Here is a 20,030-nt window from a genome sequence, read left to right on the forward strand (position 1 = left end):
AAAGAAATCTTTCTGGGATTAACATTAGCCAGAGGTTCCCTAYAAAATGATGAGCATTTTTGGTAAGCTCTGAGATGTCTCTGGAAATCAGAAGTCAGTAGGAAATAGTGTTTTTCGAGATGAAGAAACAGATTTTGTTCTATCCTGCATTATCACATTTTTTTATTCTATTGTGCAAAGATAGTAAGATTTTTTAATGCAAAGACTGAAAAGAAAGTATATATTACTAAGGTAAAGATTTTTTTTTTTTCTAATTGATTTCAGAAACAGTCCTCAGTGATAAATATCACTGAAGAGCTTTCTTTTGAGAAATTTTTAAGAGTTTATCAGTCTCAAACTTTATTGAATGTTTTCATGAGTGCTGTGGAAATAAACAAGGCACCCTGACTAGGCAGATTTGCAGAAAAAAGATTGATGGAATATTAAGGGCAGGGCAATCATAAAGAATGATTTGACCTGCTTGATAGACTGGCCTGATTTACCATGGTAATATCAAATGCACCAAAGTGGGATGTTATGATTAAAGGAATGACAAATAAATGGTACAATTTACTCCCCTGTATGAAAGGAAAGACTGGACTGTGGAAAAAACTAACTCACCAGCTAATGGAAGACAAACAACTTGTCAGAAGTCTCTAAAGACAAATGAGGACAATTAGATTCTGTATATAGAAACTGGGAATTTATTTATATGTAAGAATATAAGAATAACAAAGTAGTGTTAATCAGTGAATAGCAGTAGTGGGAAGGGTACTGGAGTCTGCATTTGATAAAGGAACAATGAAGAATTGGAGGGAATTCAASAGCAGAGGTACAGCTGGACACAGCAAATAAAGGGGGGTTTATAATCAGAATTTGATGGGTTGAATCTTCTGGTTTGACAAAAAGAAAACTATAATATAAACTAGGCATATTTTATAAAATCGATCCTAATAAAGAAGCAGTGGTTATGCAATGGTTTTAAGTTACTAGGAAAAGATGTAATGTGCTGATGTCTGGGCTCTGGCCAAAACAAATGAGTTTGGAAACAAGGCACAACTGACTGATGGAAGATGATCACCCACCACAGCACAGTTCCATGCAATGTGGTGACTTCACCATTCCTGAGAGCTGTAGAAGAAGAGGGATTATTTTTCTTCAAGATAGACTTTAATCATAGATGATCAAGATTAACATTTAAATAACTGCATGGCAGGTAACAGTCTGACGTCTAACAAGTCTAATGATCATCTGATAGTACTTCTATAAGCCATGGAAAGAAATAAAATGAATAATCTAGTATGAACAAACTTTGTTCCTCCACAGCCTAATAATTATTCACCTGAGTTGAACAATTTAATTGCCCTGTACAGTGTTGTAAAATGCACTTACTAAAAAAGTGCAAGCTGGTAGGACTGTTCAACAAACAAGAGTGGGAAAGCCCAGAAAACTGTCCCTCMGTGCTCTGCTAAAGGCTTATTATGTACTTGCAAACAAGGATTGCAAAGGCAAAGGATGCAGTCAAGGCAGATATCCCTCCAGGTTTAACTTTAACATCCAACAGCTTTACAGGCCTTCTTCACCTCTCCTAGGAACTTCCAGCTTTATTGACTGCATTCCTTGCTGAACTTCCTCTTCAGGTTTCCCATGTGAAAGGTGTAAAAAGCCTCCTTCAAAATTGTTGAATCTTGAAATAGGTCTGAYGAAAAAATATCTAAGATTAGGCAATTTTTTAAATGGTCAGAKTGGATTCATAAAGCCTGTCCATTTTCCTCATCCTAGAGGAAAAGGCAARCATAGAGCCACATGGGAGATCCCCAGCTCCCCACTGGCTTTTGAATGGCCGGACCTGGATGCGTTAGTGATACTGAGTAAGGAAATTAYATCTCCCCTGCTTGTAGCTGTAAGAACCATCCCTCGACATGTGCACACTTACTGTGCAAAGAAAGTGAACTGGTCATGAGAAAATCAGTCYAGTCTGACTACAACACCAATTCTCAGACTTTAATTCTGGAATGATAAGTAGAATGTGAAGAATTGCTGAGAGACAGAACCTGTTTGCAATCCACAAAAAGTAACTTCAAAGAATCTGCCCGGGACAAATCGTACTGTTAAAGCTACAAGTTTTCAGAAATAAAAGCATGACTATATCCAGAGAGCTTCCTTTCAGGAACAGGCAGGCATTCCACAGGCACCCCCTCCCAGACATTGACACTTCTCTGCATTCTGAAATTGAGAGCTGCACAGAGCACTATKGTCCTTGACTGGGCTGTCATTGCAGAAACACCGTGTTCTGTTCCCTCTGCCGCACTGATGATGCTATTTAAAGCTTCAGAGTGACACCACTCAGCCAAGCACATTGAGGATATCTGTATCTACTTGTTTGGAAAGTAGAGATAAAATCCTGCACATCAGCCTTGAAATGTGGCTGGCAGCCACAGGGGCCACCCCAGCAGCASCCCACTCTGCTACCAACACTTTGCCATGTAAACACGATACAGAGAGAGGCAAGACACTCCAGAGACAAATATAAACTGGGACAGGAGTGGCTGGAGAGCAGCCCCACAGARCAGGGAACTGGGGGTGCTGGTCAGCAGCAGGCTCAGCATGGGCCAACAGTGTGCACTGGAATCCTGGGATGCATCAAACACAGCATTTCTTGTTCTATTCTATATCTTCTGTATTCCAAAGAATTTTAAATGTTACCACAGGTGGTTTTAGTAGGCTACAAAATGTAGATAATCTACTGCTACGTACACTGAGAAACTCAACACAACCTAAGTTTAACCTTTCAACCTAACCTTCTAAAAGCACTAGAACAAAAAATCCCAAATCCCCAAAATCCAAAAACCCACAAAAAATCAACCAACCAACCAACCAACCAACCAACCAACCAACCAACCAACCAACCAACCCTCAACAAATCAACAAGATATTTACAAAGAATTATGGAATTTCGACCACCACCTGTTAATAACTGAGAAGTGAATGCTCTGGGAGAAGCATAAAGTAACTGATTTGGTCCGTGAAGTGTAACTGTGCTTTATGTTTTTAATTCAAACTAGACCATGGATTACCTGCAGTGAACTTAATCCAAATAAGCTTATTCATATGTTTGGAGATAATACTATTGCAYACTTGCTATGACTGCGTGATCCAAGTCTACATGACTTTTAATCTCATGAGACTATTTCTCCACTGCTGTTGGTGGTGGCTTTTTYAACAAACAAGTAAAGCATTTTAATCCTAAGGAACAAAGCAGGTAGTGTGAGGCATCAAAGAGGCTGGAGGATCTTTGCTACAGGGGCAAATAAACTGCTCTTCTGTGTCCTCCCTCCAGGAAACAGTGAAGAAGWGTGGATTACACAACATCTCATCATAGCAGGTTTGGTCCACATAGGGAAATTTTGCTACAGGTCAGTTCTGGGTTTGATGAAGAGACAATCCAATAGAAATTACAGCTCAGGTGGCACAGATTGTCCTGTAGCAGCTTGTCATCCAGAATGACGTCCTCAAACTTTCCAGAACTTCCAGGGACTGTAACTAGTCTGCACCATTCTTGTCTTCTCAAACCAGGCCCACAGCCATACTATAGTTAAATTTCTGCTATCTCAAGAGGGAAAAATAGCATTCCTGAAACAGAATATCCTCCAGGAGGAGGATGCCCTATTGCAAAACAAAAAAATCTTCCTTCTTACACTGAGACCATGCAAAGCCCTTTCTCCCCCATGTGGGTGCTCCTAATTCTGCAGGTGCTGAGTTCACACAGGACCCATCCAAAAGCAAGGACAAGCRGAGCTGATGAATTCAAGGACCTGCACAACCTTGCTCTTGTTTTGAGGGAGTTTCAAGTCAACAGAGAKTTGTTCTTTTCAGCCTATATTTCCAGTTACTATGCTACTACTGCTCACACCAGGAGTGGGAAGAGGCACGGAGAGCCAAGAAGTAGYGGGAAGTACACAGAGGAACTTGGCACTCAAGCAGGGAAGAACTTCATCAACACTCTTTTGCTTTCTTGCAAAAGACAGAGCCCATGTCTCCTTTGCCTCTGTTTTAAGACTCCCTTGGAGGTGCTCTGTGCTTACAGAATGGCATAGAATCATGGAATATCCTGAGTTGGAAGGGTATCAAGGGTATCAAAGTCCAGCTCCTGGCCCAGCACAGGGCAACTCCAAGAATCACGCCATGTGTCTGAGAGCATTGCTCAGACACTTCTTGAACTCTGTCAGGCTTTGCTTTGTGTTGTGAACATTTTCCTGGGAAGCCTCTTCCAATGCCCTGCCACCATCTGGGGAAAGAACCTWTTCCTAATAWCCAATCTAAACCTCCCGTGACACAGCTTCATTCYATTCCCTTGGTCCTGTCACCASAGAGAAGAGATCAGTGYCTGYCCTTCCTTTTCCCCTCACAAGGAAGTTACAGACTGCAGTGMGGTCTCCCCTCAGTCTGCTCCAGGCTGAACAGACCAAGTGACCTCAGACACTCCTCACGTGGCTTCTCCTCAAGGCTCTTCATCATCTTMATTGYCCTTGTTTGGACATGCTRTAGAGCTTAATGTCTCTCCTGCCACATTGTGGCATCCAAAACAGCACAGAGGATTGGAGGTGAGGCCTCAGTGCAAAACAGAGYGGGACAATCCCCTCTCTTGCCYGGCTGGCGATGAGGTGCCTGATGTCCCCCAGGACACWCTTGGCCAGGGCCCTGACATGGCCAGGGCTCATGTTCAGCTTGCCACAGACCAGGACCCCCAGGTCCCTTCTCACAGTACTTTTCTCCATAGAGAAAGTGCCTTTCTCTAAGGATATAGCGTGGCATGATCCCAGTCACAAACCTGTCCCAAAGGCAGCTGCTTGTCTCCCCACCACCTTAAAAATGCAAATGCAAAACACAAGCCCAGTTAATAAAATACGTTTTTAATGTGGTCTGCCCAGAAGATGTCAGGCTTTAACACTTAAAGCTCTTTCTCAGGGCAATGAGCACCATGTTTATTATCATCTTAGCACCTTCTTCTTTGTGGCTCCCCATCCTCTGTACCATACAATGATTCAACTGAAATACAGTGATTTGCTGCAGTGAAATTCTTTGGAGAAAAAGTTTTTCTTCAGTCTCTTTTGTTCACCTGAGACTACCACTCAGTGGGATTGAGCAGGAATCCTTTGAAGCCTGCTGGCTGATAGTAAGAGAGCTTCAGTCTCTCRGCAGGTTAAGGGACGTAAAAGCCCTTCCCTTGTCTGACATTATTTCTTTATCTGCCTTTTCCGTGCCACTGCTGTGTGCAAGGCCTGTAGAATGAGCTCCTCATTATTCAGGATGTTGTATTCTCCCAGCTGAACCAGATTGTCAAACTCCTTCTCAGTGTATTGAAGGGAATATGTTGAATAAGGGGAACAGCAGCCRTAGAGATCAACTTTGCCGTCCTCCATCTCTGACTCGGAGCGCTTCTGACCTAGGAGGAAGGGGTGAGAAATCACTGCCAACAGAAATCACTCTTGTCATAAACCAACAAACTCTTAACAGAGGAGGGAAAGGAGGTGTCTTTCCACAGAGAGAGAGTTCACAGACTAAATTACACGTTTGGCTTTAATTTCTAAAAAACTCSAAATAATTCTTATTCAAATTGACAGCTTAGTCTCTGTGGATACCAGTAGCYTCACAGGATGAGGGGAGAGAAAAGGGTGATTAATCTTACAAGGGTCTGCAATGTAGTTTTTAGCTGTACCTGAAGGCACCTACAGTATCTATGGGTGTACATCTTCRTAGATACATAAAGTTCCCTGCGAACTAATTACCTGCAAGACAACTATCTTAGGGATTGAAACATCACAGACCTGGCATCAAATCTGACATGGTGAAAAAAAAATTAACTTTAAGCAACAGAAAGATTTGACATACTCAAAAGAGTCAACAGTGAAGTTCAAGAATTGGAGTATTAAATATGTTCCTTTTGATAGGCTGTTCGTGATGCAAACCTTTTTAACTTGTTTGAGTACTTGCCTGGTGCTTTGTATTCTTGGAAGGTATCATTAACTAGTGGGAAAAATAGTAGTACTGGTGCTCCTGGAGTCTCAGCACCATCAAAGAGGTAACACTCCTTCAGCTTTTTCCCGTCTTCTTCACTCAAGTCCACCCTGGGAAAAGGGATTCCCTGCTCAGAGCAGTACTTGCAGGTCTGGTCCAAAGGCTGGATCAAGGAACAGAGCAGTACAAAGACTTAAAATCAGATTTTAAGCTTACGATTTCTTGGAGTCCAGTAACAAAGTAGATTTTTTCTAAACTTRTTGTGCAAAAGCTCTTATACCCCTAATGGAAAGCACTGTGTCATTGGACAGAAGTTTGCTGGGCTTTTTTCTGAGTTTTWGCACAATTCAGTTGTATTGTACAAGAAAAACAAATGAGAATATGTACAGCTTATAAATTATGTTATCACACTGTAGCATTAAGCCAAAAATGCTAGTGGTTAAGATCTCTAGTAGGACCAATAAAGAAAACACCTAAGTGTTAAAACAATACAGGTATATACATGTTGAAAATATAAAGATGGTTTCAATTACTCTCACCTTTATCTGAGATCCTGCACTATAATTTAAATGCAGGATAACATCCACCTTTCTCTCTGGTTTTAAAAGAGGCATGACGCTTGTATTGATGAAAAATCCAGTATCTACCAGGGACAGGAATTCATCTGATGGTGTCAGCTGGTTGGGGAATGTGTCTAACACAGTATCTGAAAGAAAAAGAATTTCTTGCTTTTAGTGCAATAGTGCAAAACTGGTTAGCCTGTTTTCTATCCTCACCATGTCCACAGAGCCCTAAGTGGTTACAGTTCTTGGGGAAGGGAATTTTGYCATATCCCTTCTCTTCTGCCCTCTCAGCTCCAGTCACATGCAGTTTTGGACCTGCAGGAACAACATTCATGTAGGGGATTTACTGCTCCTCCCCACCAAGTATGTCTCTGGAGAGAGGAAGGACTGGTGGCCCAGCCTCAGGAGGTGTGTGCCACCAGCAAACCATGTAGCTCCATGAYGTGTAGCTCCATGCCTGCAGCATGATCAATCATTGATTCATCAAACAGAGATTCTGCCCCAAGCTGGCCTGCAGCCTCAGAGAACAGGTTTAATATCAAACTGGGAGATTTATTTTGTTGGGTTTGTCGGCTCTCTGGCCAGGCCCCAGGTGTCCTGTTACCTTTCCACCTGCGGAAGGGCGTGCTCTCCAGGTAGTCGTTGTGCATTTGGAAGCCCCTGAGGAAGCTGTGCTCCTGGGCGATGCACACRCGGTCAGCCAGGACGGCGCGCAGGGCGCTGCCCAGGGGCCCGGGCGGTGTGAACAGCCGTGTCCGCAGCTCCTGCGGCTCCTGCGSCAGCGGGGGATCCTCCTCTGCCCGGGGAAAAATGAACAAATGGTAAATTCCACCTCCTAGAGCAGGGACAGCCCTCAGGAAGCCAAGGTGAGGAATAAAGCCTGGTGTTTTCTCTTTTTGAAAGGACCCACAAGCATGTGACCGAACAAAACAGAAAATAAGAAGCTGCTCTTACTAGACAAATACCATTTCTTTACGCAGCCTGGACTTTGATAAAAACCCCCAAGATCCAGCGTCTAACAGCAAATAAATTCTGCTCCAGACATACACGCATTTGTGGAACAGACTGAATGCAGCCTTTGGAAAAGGACAGCTCTTGTGCTCCTTTGTATTGCTGTAGCTCCCACTAGAAGCAGTCAAAACCATTTTGCTTTTCTAATAATTTGCATATAAATCTTATTATTTCTGAACATTTAATCATCTACCAACACGAGTTTTGATCCATGATAGATCATAGGACCAGAGATTTTCAAATTATTCATTTATACTTTGCAGTATGTGACATCCTAACTCCATCTAACAATAAATACACAGTGAGAAAGAAATATGGTCATTTACCTATATTGTCAACTTGGTCCCGGGTCCACCTGTGCCAGAAATCTTCTGATGAATGGGACAAATTCCAGATATAYAACACATTGAATGAAAATAAACTACTCCATATGCCTGTAAAAGGAAAGAGCTTTCTAACTCAAACATTCACTTATCATGAATCTCAAAACTGTTATAACAAGATGAAATTTGTGAATTTTACATGTTTTCTTATTTTGTTTTAAAAGTCTGGTGTCATTTTTATTTGGCTGATGGTTTTCAAACCTTGTTTTTGGYATCCAGTTCTAGTTAGGGCTGGAGATCTTTGTGAATTAATATGGTACAAGGAATTGGTATTTTTAGGAAAAAACCCCTAAGTATCATGAAGCTTGTATAACAAGAAAGGATGAATGTTTGGAATCAGAGGGCATTGATGTGGAATTGTACTGATAAGGGCATAACTGGAATATCATCTTACAGCCTCTGCTTTTGTAGTATTCCTATTTTGAGAATAAGCCTGTTAACTCACTGAGGGATCAGTTTTGACCATGTGTTTTTGAGACTGAGTTACCTTTTGAGTCTTCAGTTACCTCTTAGGGCACAAGTTCTCACTGTTTTTTTTTTTTTTTGGTTCAGGAAATGTGTGAATATCCAGCACAGACTGAGGTTAAAATAGTACAGTGTCTCCTTCCTGCTCAGTGGAGTGGCCAGGCAGAGAGAAGTTTATATTGAAATCAGTCACAAGCTGGCAGCTTTCCTCTTTGCCTGGAAAATGCTTAGCCATACTCCACTCCAATCAACAGCAAAAATGTTTTGAGGATGCGAATTCCTCAAGCTTGTCTAGCAGTGTGGCAACTGGAGTCAGTCACATGTGGCCTGAAGATTCTCTGGGGCAGAGGAGGCCTGGCCTTCTGGAGTAGCATGAGCAGAACCATGGATTGCCAGGGACCTGAATTTTATTGCTGCACTGGAAGCCATGCTGTTTTTTAAAACAAAACTAGGTTTAAAAGTGCAAATAACTATTTGGTGGTGCCTTTGAATTTTCTTCTTTACTTTAAACTGAATCCATCATATTAATTCAGCAAAGAGATGTTTATCCTCTAAGGTGAAATTGCCCTGTTGGTCCTGCACCAATATTTTATTAGTGTGCAGTTTATATAGCACACATTAAAAAAAAAAAAAAAAAAAAAAAAAAACCAAAAAAAAAAACCAAAAAAACCCCAAAAAAACAAGGACTAAAATAATTTCTTATTTTAAAAAGCTTACCTTCCAAAAAGCAGATCCTGGATTCAGGGACCTTCTTCATCAATCTTCCCATGAAGAACTCACTGCCAAAATCCTCAGTGCGAACAAAAACTCCATACTTTTGCAAACCCACCTCATATGGYGTGAACTCCACCCATTCTGTAAAAAAGAACGCAAAGAAGAGAATGTTTTATTACAGCACTCAAAATAGTTTTTAGTCTAATATTTTGGACCAATAGCAATGAGKTATAAGCATGCTATGAATAAAAACTCCTGAATATGAAAAGGCTTTGGAAAAATTTTGAGTCTCTTGCATAGACAGTCAAACTTTCACCTGACCACAAGGATATGATATGAATACACATCAGCTGAGGTTCTGGCCTTCAAAYGAGGGGAGGTTTTTTAGGCTGTCTAAAAAGACTGTTCTATTATTTACTTCCTTCAATACAAAGAAAAATKACTCTCAGAAGTCTCATAATTACCTTTGAAATCCAGAGTGCTATAGTTGTTYTTGACATTGACTGCAGTGTAGATAGGCAGTGGGTTCTGACCACGATCAATRGCACATTGCTGATCAGAGAGTCTGTGGTTGTCTTTCTGTCATTCCAGAAATACGGTTACATTGAGACAAAAATTAGCATGGCAAYATTTTCTCTGCATCTAAGCTTGTAGGGCAGAAAAATTCCTGCCTCTAATGTATAACAGGTGCTTGGCTTATCTCCTGAAATATTCTATATTTTTCAAAATTCCTGCAAGTTTTCTGCTACTGAAAAACCTGCAGACATCTAATCTGATGCCAGATTATTTAATGATGCATTAAGATGGAAATGGAAAGAAATAATGAAGATCAGAAAGTAACACTTTTGATATAAAACACTATATAGCACAATGATATATATCATTGCAATATGCTGCAAGTTTATGGGAGACCTCACACCTTTCAAAAGCTTGCAGGTCCTTTTGTTAACACCTCTCACAGGCATGCATAACATCTGCAATTTTGTTATTTATAAATAAGTAACTTGAAGAATATGGAAAAAAAGTTCTTAAACTGTAATTTTTTTTCAAAATGTTAGTCTTGGAGTTTTCTCAGCAAAACATGGAAAATTTGTTTCAAGAATGCTKATTTCCACCATGGGTRAGTATCTACAAGGCTGGCACWAAATGTTATGGAAATRGCTTTGCATTTGCATACACAGAGTYTTGTAACAAACTGCWTTTCTCAGAGSAAACAGAAAAATATCTTCTCCAGAAACTAATTTTCAGAAAATGGTAAGCCACTTTGAATGCTGCTTCATGACATACTGTACCCCATCATGCAAAAAAGATTCCAGGACAAGTGCCCACAGATCTATAAAGGATGTTTTGCGKCCCTCTCTTTTCCGCTGGCTCAGCTGCTTTTTGTAGTACTTCAGATATTCCAAGGAAAAGGAATTTATTTTGCATTTTGTCATATTTTTTCGAGCCTCACTGATTTGCTTGTCGAGATCCTTTTGTGACCAGTCAGCATCTCTATACAAGTTTGACATGGTCCTAGGAAGAGGAAATACATATTGAAGAGGGGGAAAACGCACACCAAGGTTTGAAGTAGGCAATAGCTACATTTTATGTTTCTATTTTAAGTTCTTGATTTGAAATTACCGTTTCCTGTCTTTAGTCCCCTATGAAACTGTCAGGTCCCTTTGAAGTCTATGTCATTCTCCCTATCAAAATGGCTTGGACTATTTTCCATAAACCATTCTTAGAAAAACATTTGTTTCCATGTAATTGCAAATTATGTGACTTTCCCTCCATGAAAAGACTTTAATCTGTCAATTTTGGAAGAAGATCAAAAGGTAGGATTGCTCAGAAGTTATTATAGGTAGACTACTGTGCACCAGCCCCTGCCTTCCTGAGCACATCAGGGACCCTCCAGCCCAGATCTGCCCATCCTACTCACCACGTAGTGCCAGACAAGCCAGTCAGGTAGGTGGCACAGTCCAAGATATTGAGTTTCTTGAGCCCCCTCAAGCTGCCATAGAGTGCAGTCAAGGATCTCATCCCTCCTCCCGTGGTCATGATGGCCACCACCGGGGCCTGTGCAACACAGGGACACAAAGGGCTGGTGTCACACAGCGGCTGCACCCTGATACATAGAGCCTGGCAGCACCACCTGCCCAGGCACAGACTGCCTTCAAAATGATATATACTGAAATATAAGCTACCATTTCTTTTATTAAGGAGAGCAGGGAGAAAAACAATGACTTTTTTTCTTAGATATCTGACACTAGTCTCCAATGTGTTCAACATAGATGTTTAGTATGAAACAAATAAAAATGCATTAATTCAAACCAAAAGAGACAGTAAGAGAGAAAAATTCAGTTGCAAAGGTAGGAATTAAAAAGAAATCTCACAGGTCAAAGAGAGGAGGGACYATCAACAAGGCTAACACTAATAGGGTAAAGACAGTGGAAGCCATTCCTATATATGGAATATCTAGCCTGGCTTCCAAGGAAGGTGGAGCAGGAGAAGGATTAAAATCAACATAGCAACTGCAAAGGACACAAGCAGCGGGGTGAGTTTAGAAATTTGGGGCAGTATTGAAGGTGTACAGAAGTTTTAAGRTGAGGAAAGATCAGGAAAAATTTTAACTGTGAAGAAAAAGTGGTCATAACACACCATTATGCACTCACTGCCCAATTGTCAGATGTTTTACATGCTTGCCCTACAGACCTCATGGTCCAGAAGATCGTGTTCCAGCTGCAGGACCTTCTTCAGAGCAGGAATAACATACTTCTGCCTTTTGCTTAAAAAGTCTTGCTCCTGCATGCAGAGGTCAAATCCTAAACGCACATCAAGGTGGTCTGGGCTAGAGCAGAGATCAGGAAAAAAGAATATTCCATTTTTTTATTGATGGACAACTCAGAGTTTCCAATGCAATAAAATGAACCAGATCCACAAAATACTACACTTACAGGATGTCCCTTTCCTATACACTCAAGCAAGTATTCAATGTTGCATGAAAGAATAAGAGAAAAAAGGACTGCTAAATTTCTAAGTAGCTATCAAAAGAAAATATAAGGAAAGACATTTCTGCAGCTAATTTCTGAGACATCTGCTGTCTAGATTCTCTCATATTTTAGCCTGCACTGAGAGCTATAGGAAAAACTTCTCTTACTTCCTTGAATTAGGCAGAAAAGTTTGCCTAGTTCATAATTAACAATGCCAAGTGATCAGACACTCTCTTCCACAGTGTTAAAGAAAAGGTAAAAGACTTTGGTGAGCGTAACACTGGGTAGCATAATTGGCTTGTGGTATTTTTTTCTATTTTATGCATATTTTTCATTATTCATGTCTCAGTATGGGTTATCTATGYATATTACACTATAGTACATGTAGTTGCTTCCAGCTCATGGGAATGCCACATCACCTGCTCACATGACCTACTGTCCTGCTGTGAGTGCCTCCTGCCCACTGAAGAGCCAAAGGTGAGATGAGCTCAGCTAAGTACAAGTTAACCTCCAAGAGTGGCCAAGTCTCTTACCAGTCTTCTGCCTTCGCAAATAAATCAAATCCTTTATCCTGGAAAACAAGAATGTGAACAATGTGAGTGCTGACAACCCACAACAGCCATGATCCTTTCATTCTACATGGATTTCTTTTTTAACCATGAGTCTCACAGTGCTTTGTAAAGCATGGTCAGCATCAGCAGGAGCTTGATGCTACCTCAGTCAGTTCAGGTGTCCCACTGATCTGCGAGAACGGGAAGAGCAGAGCTTCAAAATTTAGTGTGAGGTAAGATCAGGATGGAACAGCAAGACTCCCCAGTACCCACATCCATTCAAACAGAGCAAGGCACAATCTGGCCTAAATGCTGAAAGACCTACCACTGTTAGCTTGTGGTATTTTTGTCTGCAGCCTTTCATTGTCAGAAAGTACCATGGTAATCATAAGGGGGTGCAGATTTCCACATTTGGGTTTCTCAGCCTCTCCCACAAAAAAAGCAGGCACTCACCTCTGCTAAAATCAGGTTTTTTCCACTTGGAATGGAATGAAGTTCCACATTTGGAGAGCTTGTATCATGCACATGTGAGTGCTGAAGAAAATACAAATATACCCAGGTTTATATTGTAAGGGATGTTACTCTCTGCCCACAATGCAAATTAATGTTACTATTTATGATGTCTGATATTTTACATGCCATTATTATGTTTTATAAAGCTCAGTTGTAACATACTGAGGAGGGAGATCGTTTCTTCCCTGGTAGTGTAAAATCCAGCGTTGGCTGCTTGTATCTGGCATAGTGGAATTTGGCAGGAGAGGAGGAGCTGCAGAGCAGATTTGATCCCAGCATAATGCCCTGGGTGCCTTCATAAGAGCCTTGCACTTTGAAGGAGAATTCTTTTTCTAAGGAAATGACACAAAAGCAGACATAGATTAGTTTTCTCATTAAAACTAGTAACAAAAATTTTTATAGAGTCTGTCACAAGGCTGTTCTCATGTTTTGGATTTGTTGTGAGTTTTTAATTCTTACACTAAGCCAATTGTGTTCATAATATTAGCACATCAGTTAAAAATAGGTGAAGGAGAAATAACCTTACTTGATTTCTTCTCCTTTTTCTTTTTCTTCTTCTCAACCACCTGAACTTCTAAGCAGCAGATTTTGCGAGACTGCAAGAGACATGAACAGTAAAATATCTCGTGGCAGGGAATTTTCCAGTCTGATATTCTGTTTCCTAGTCTAAATGGACCACAACCAGGGCAAGGCAGGAGTGCAGTGTGGRTGAATAGGGTTTACAGAAGAGAGAAGATAAGGACAAAGTGAAAAACAGTAGTTTCAGAATTCCAGAGATGCAGAGGACCGATTTAAACAAAATTCATGAGGATGCAAAGACAATAAATGAGAAAGTGTCAGGAACGGGAAATCCCTGTGTGAAAAGCACAGTTATGAATGCAGGAAATGACATGTATGGGACAGGGCAAACCCTCTCACTTCAGCAATACAGGAATTTGGGAGGGGTGATGTCTAAGAAAGCATTCACTGCTGCACTGATGTCTCAGACCTAAACCACTTCCATACATTTCTTTTGCAACAGCAAGGGGTGTTGGGATGGGGGAGCTCCAYGCTGTTCCAGCCACAGCCTTCCCAGAGGTGCCATCCACGAGGATGTGTCACGATCAGGTGGGAAATGGCAGCGTTTCAGTGCTGGCTTTCTCAGTCAGGGGGTATGTTGCCCTGATGACTGTGAGTCAAGTGAAACAAGCGTGGCAACAGGACAAGAAAGATGATGAAATACAACACTCACCACCAGCACTCCATTAGTAATGATGGTTTCAGRAGGGCCTGAACTAGGAAGCAGAAAGAAAAATACATTTAAAATAACTCATTAAAATTAAAGCATAGTTCATGAGCCCCACCCTTCTCCTGATTTTCCCCTTGCATATTTTTAGCTGCATATTGGATTTGAAAGAAAAGTCCCAGGAGACTCGTTGTACAAGTTTCCTCACTCTATCATGTCAAGGCACAATTGTCATCCTACTGGCTCATCCAGTCCTGAAGCTCAGGAAAAAAAAAAAAAAAAAAAAAAAAAACAAACCCCAAAGGTGCTCTGAGGCCAAACCATGCAGTGATTTTATGCTGAGCCCCAAACTAAGGCCACGGATAGCTTCATGAAATCAAATTTTTTAAAAATCGGTTTGTTGGAAGATGGGCTCTGGATCAGAAATCCATGCATTATTTCATGTTGTGGTTTGAAGGAGGGGGACCTTCTCACTGATCACAAACACAAATACATAACAAACCAGCAAATTCTGGTCTTAAATAATRTTCACTACATTAGACAAAGAAAAGGTTTTAGGGTGTTCTCCCTGTCTGCCTGAAGTTCATGGGAGGTCATCCTGGCATGCACCCATTTGTTGACAGAGCTCATAGCACAGATTCCTTGGGAATGATGCACTCTGAACGATCAGACCAGATTACCTCAGGCCTCTGAATTGTTTCTTTTTGCTGCAGGTTATGTTGCATTTCATGTTTACTCACATGTTGTCCAAGGCAAATCCCACCTCCAACTCCTCTTGTCTCTGGAAAACAGAGGAAAAGAAAGGAAAATTATTTTGTTATTAGTTTAGTGGCAGCTCTCATAACACAAGTTCTCATTCTCACAACCTAGATGTGCATGCACTATTTTGACCAGCAGAGCATTTAAAACTGAGGTATACCCACCTCACAACTGCGTGTCTTGAGCCTCAAGATTCTTTACTGATAGCAGGCTTGTGGATGGCTGCGATACAGTTTTTAACACAGAAACTTTTTGGCTTGCCTGCTTCTGCTTGGGCCAAGGGACAGACTTAGGAGGATATGTCTCATTCTGAGTTTCAGCAAAGAGAAAGGGGATCTACTAAAAGGGACAGGGAAAGCTCTCTGGTGTAAGGAGGAGAAATGGTGACATACAAAGCAGTTGTGGAAGAGGAAAACCTCTATGTCTGGCAGCAAGCTGAAAGCTTTGGGATAGAGATAAATCTGACATTAGGGCCTGGTGTATTAGGTGGTGAAAAAGGGTATTATGACCAGGAGGAAGAAAGCACAGGCAAGAGGAAAACAAAAGTGGAAACAGAAGGGAGGATAAACAGTGAAGTGAGATCATGCTGTAGGCTACASAGCTGCTCAAATTACTCACTGAATTAAAGTCACCAAATAGTTAATAATATATGACAAAAACGTTTACAAAGGCTGGAAGAGTATGGGCTCTAACTGTAGCTGTAGCTGTGCAAACACAGTAACAAAAGGCTTGAATGCAGCACCTGTAGCCACTCGAAGAGTGATCAGCTGGGTAACAATTAGCCAAAGTCTTAATTTCACCAGAGGTTAGGGAGTGGGAGTCTACATACTGCTCCTTTAGTATTTTGAGTATTTTGCAAGGAAAGAAATTGTCAAATAAGGCATGTAAAGACAATGAACTGCAGTGTGGAGCTTGGGTGTGTAGGTAAGGTAATTCCTCGACCRAATGGTGCGTGACAGATGCACAAGAGACTGGAAGGGAACTGGAAAGGGAGAAAGACAGAACATACTGGGAGACAGGATGTACAACTTTCAGTCTCCCTGGATCTTCAAGATAGGATTATTTCTTGCTGCCAAGCTGGGTGGCATGACTTAGGCTTTATTTAAACACCCATGCCACAGTCCATAATTAGCAACTAGTCTGATTTGATACTTAGTTCTGATCACAGAGTTATTACTTTGTAATTAACTAGGCTAAGTAATGACAAAAGCATCAGGTACTGGCATGGACACCTTCTGCAACCCTCCATGGGCACAGGCCCAGCAAAGGGACAATTTTGCCAATACACCTGAAATTTGTGAGCCTCTGTGGCCAACACCAAACCCTTCAGTGAGCCTACACGTCCAGGTGTGAAGAAGTTTTTCCCATGTCAGAGTGATAMACAACTTATTTCTATGTGGCTAGGTAGCTGATACACAAAAAGGAAAAAGGAAAATTTTACAAATAACATTTTAGGCAGAAAAGCTAACAAACAGATTCTTCCCAAGCCATTCCATTTTCTCTTTCAGACCTCACCTGTGAATCACATTTGAAGTGCATGAAGACTTCCTCTCCCAGGGAAAGTTTGGCTATGTCAAAGTACACTGTGAAGAGGTGGTCATCCTGAGTAACCACGTCCTTATCATATAGTCCCAGCTCCAGCACATTCTGGGAAAGGAAGACAAGGACTTCAGAAATGTGTCAGGTACTATTCAAAGCAGGCAATGCTGGGGACAACTGTTTTAGTCAGCTGTTGTGAGAAGTGGAAGGACATAAAAAGTACAGGAAGGGAAGGAGTTGGAGAGGAAATCAACTCCATGTTGGCACCAGCCTATGAAGTGGAATGAGAGGAAATCACACACATTTCAAATGCCAATTCTACCCATGGCCAGGAGAGACAATTGTCTTTCATGACATGGAAAACCATCATGAGGATATGAATTATTCTCACATTTTTCTGCATTTTTCCCTGCCTCTTGAGAAAATTGCTTATGTCCCTTTGCAAGGGATAAAATCAGTCAGTTTCTGCCTAGGTCAGAAAAGTCCCAGTTCAGTACCTTGACCTGACTCTGGATCCTGAAGTAGAAGGTTTCATTCCAGACTGGATCTTTGCAATTCTTGACGGCTTTAGTCTGAAATTTATCATTTGAAGCAGTTGGCAGCCACAGGCTCACGTAGCAATCAGTATGGCTCACTGTGTGTTAAAAACACAAACACATCTAAAATGAGGATTTGCACTAGAAGAAAGAATGCATTGACTATGAAGTTCTGTTTTCAAAGAGAGACACTATGATACGTAATGGCATATTTGTTCAATATAAGCATTTCAATTTAGGTAGGAGGAATGGAGGAAAAAGAAAGGAGATATGACTCTTCTCTAAATAAATGTGATTTCAAACTGAATAAATACATTAAATGTGAAGGGTTTTCTCCTCCTTCTATATCATCAAACATTCAGTTTAGCAGAGGATAAAAAATCCAGGACAAATGCAGGAAGGGTTAAGGAAACAAAGTGATATCTTTTCTTTTAGCCAAACAGAACATTAAAAAAAAMCAAGTTTTCTGATTTCTGCATAAATAAAGATACAACCTTCCATTATATTTTTGTTCCAGGCCAGCATAAGTGGAGTTACAAAGTGTAAAAACACCTGATGGGCTTTTATCTGAGAATGCTGGCACACAAGGAGTTAGTGTGTGGTTAGGATTACTTAGCATTGAGAAAGCTTTGAGTACAAGCTAAATTTGAGATAGAGCTACTCAGCTTTCAGCATTTACTCCCTWATCCCAACCATTTTTTGTTCTCTGTCACATAAATATACTTCAGAGGAAAACATGTGAGATCATGTAGAGCTTTAAGTGCTCCTTTTGGGGACACAGAGAAATGTATGTGATAGGTACAGGTGCGACCTTATGGAGTTACTTCTGCACAGAACAAGGGCTGATGCAAAGAAGAGCAACACACTGTATGTTCATTGCTGGAACCAGCACACCAACAACAGAACTTCCTCCATTCATGGAAGGAGTGTAGAAAGCACCTTTTCTTGGAGCAGGACTAGCTGTTACATGGAGTGCTACAGATACTTACAGACATCTGCCTGGTGGATATTTCTTGCTCTTATGATTCTTACAGTCAGTAAGTAACACAGAGAGGATTCTATCTGCAGGGGAGAAAACCAAACATACAAAAGACAGGAATGAATGTTAAAGTTCGCTATCTTATTTAGAAGACAGAAGTGATCAAAAAAGATAAACACTCAACTCAGGAATAATTTAGTTGAATTATCTATGTAATTATGAAATGGCCAATACATTTATTTGCATGCTAATATCTAAATCAAGTAGAATAGACTGAAATATTTCTTTTCTTCTGTAGCATGATATGAGGATTTATCTTATTAGGGGATTTTTTTGTTTCTTTGTATCTAAAATCTGACTGTACAAAGTGCTAAGATTTAGTCCCAGGTGGGGAGAAGATTTATTTTTTAAATTTCCAGGGCAGAAAATGAAGACATGCTTTAGACCGTTTTCAAGTGATGAAATTATTTTTCTGGWGGTTACCTTCTATCCAGTCATTACATATATTCAGTCTCCTGGGCTATGTGATATGATTTTCTCATTTTCCTGCTCTTTTAGATGTACAGGACTCCCCAGAGTTGAATGCTGACCTCTGATCCCCAAACTAATTTTAAAATCAGAGAAAGAGATTTCTGCTTTGCATTTCTACCATGCTACTTACTATGCATATGTTTTTTATTTATAGAGGTGTAGCTACCCTTTTGAGCTAAGGTCACCTCTGACTTTTTCCTGTGAGAAGTTTATCTCTAGTTTTGAAGCATGTAAGCTCTTCACATTCCAAGCTCCTTTGCACTGTTTTACATAAGAAGCATGAACAATGTTTTACACCTGGTAAGAAACTTGTTTGTTCCCTTTGTCTTCCCTCTTTCATATTAGTCCATGTTTCTGACCTCACTCATGACTTCTTAGTCTCTCATATGGCTGTTCTGATCTCATATTGTAGTCCAAACATGAGTTCATATCTCTTCTTCCTTTACCATATATTAACAAATAAATTATTTGCACATAACCTTTTATTTCTACCACCATGGAGACGAGGGGCAGGACACAATGTGCTGGAATATAAATCAGCAGGAAAATCTTGCTCCAAAAGAACAAAAATGCATTTAGCCCAATGACAGTGCCATGGACAGGTAGAGACTCCAACTATACTGCAAAATGACTACACAAGAYCATTGCAAGCCCTGGAGCAGCATTAGCATGACACTGACCTCATTAGACCCACTACGAAAGAAGTGTGACACAACTRCTGCAGGAAAGGAGAGCAAGATTTTAGTTGGCCTGTCTGAGCAGAATGATTTGTTATGTACTGTGTTAATAATGTCCTGGGCTTACCATTCACAAAAAGTGAAGTGCATCAGCATTCAGAGGGTTAATGGAATATATGTCCACGTGATGTCTCCCCAAATGTTTAACCTGAGTGTATCCGTGCAGGCAGCCAGGGCTAATGAATACATGTTCGTGAGATTGGGGGCAGTTAGCAAGCAGGCTAATGGAGAAACAGGTAAAATCAGCCTCTAGGTAACCCAAGTATTCCCTCCTAGGAACAGGCACCAAGAACACTGATGCTGTTCCACTGCACAGCATGTCACTGGGTGTGTAAGTCAAGGGTGTCAAACCACTCAGGGTCCAGAGAGCAGCTGTGGATCAGACCAGCAAGGACACTTGAATTCATGTCTAAAAACGAACTCCTAAAGAAACAGGAATGAGACAGGTACAGAAAGTGCTCAGTAATTACAGAACCAATAACTGATGCTGCCAGTAGCTGGTTTTGGAGAAGGCACTTCCTGGAAGGGCTTAACTGAGTTTCATGGATCGTATCC

At 40.9% G+C, this 20,030-nt stretch overlaps 1 protein-coding gene across 1 annotated transcript in view; it reads right to left on the reverse strand.

The window, feature by feature from the left end:
• Window positions 1-4,874: 4,874 nt before the first annotated feature.
• Window positions 4,875-20,030, reverse strand: part of LOC130572404 (uncharacterized) — a 51,704-nt gene continuing 36,548 nt past the window's right edge. The window contains exons 24-42 of the mRNA XM_057364097.1: window positions 18,218-18,290; window positions 17,190-17,326; window positions 16,669-16,800; window positions 15,135-15,175; window positions 14,401-14,443; window positions 13,696-13,765; window positions 13,332-13,501; window positions 13,110-13,190; window positions 12,639-12,676; window positions 11,828-11,963; window positions 11,055-11,191; window positions 10,426-10,648; window positions 9,598-9,712; window positions 9,137-9,274; window positions 7,898-8,005; window positions 7,165-7,356; window positions 6,537-6,703; window positions 5,974-6,160; window positions 4,875-5,425 (exon numbers count right to left, since the gene is read on the reverse strand). Of these exons, the coding sequence (XP_057220080.1) occupies window positions 5,217-5,425; window positions 5,974-6,160; window positions 6,537-6,703; window positions 7,165-7,356; window positions 7,898-8,005; window positions 9,137-9,274; window positions 9,598-9,712; window positions 10,426-10,648; window positions 11,055-11,191; window positions 11,828-11,963; window positions 12,639-12,676; window positions 13,110-13,190; window positions 13,332-13,501; window positions 13,696-13,765; window positions 14,401-14,443; window positions 15,135-15,175; window positions 16,669-16,800; window positions 17,190-17,326; window positions 18,218-18,290 (2,397 nt within the window). The 3' untranslated portion in view covers window positions 4,875-5,216. The remainder of the gene's footprint in view (window positions 5,426-5,973; window positions 6,161-6,536; window positions 6,704-7,164; window positions 7,357-7,897; window positions 8,006-9,136; window positions 9,275-9,597; window positions 9,713-10,425; window positions 10,649-11,054; window positions 11,192-11,827; window positions 11,964-12,638; window positions 12,677-13,109; window positions 13,191-13,331; window positions 13,502-13,695; window positions 13,766-14,400; window positions 14,444-15,134; window positions 15,176-16,668; window positions 16,801-17,189; window positions 17,327-18,217; window positions 18,291-20,030) is intronic.

Source organism: Malurus melanocephalus, unplaced genomic scaffold (assembly GCF_030028575.1).
Source record: "Malurus melanocephalus ecotype Western Australia unplaced genomic scaffold, MMel_1.1 scaffold_2, whole genome shotgun sequence".
In the NCBI taxonomy this organism is placed as follows: Eukaryota; Metazoa; Chordata; class Aves; order Passeriformes; family Maluridae; genus Malurus; species Malurus melanocephalus.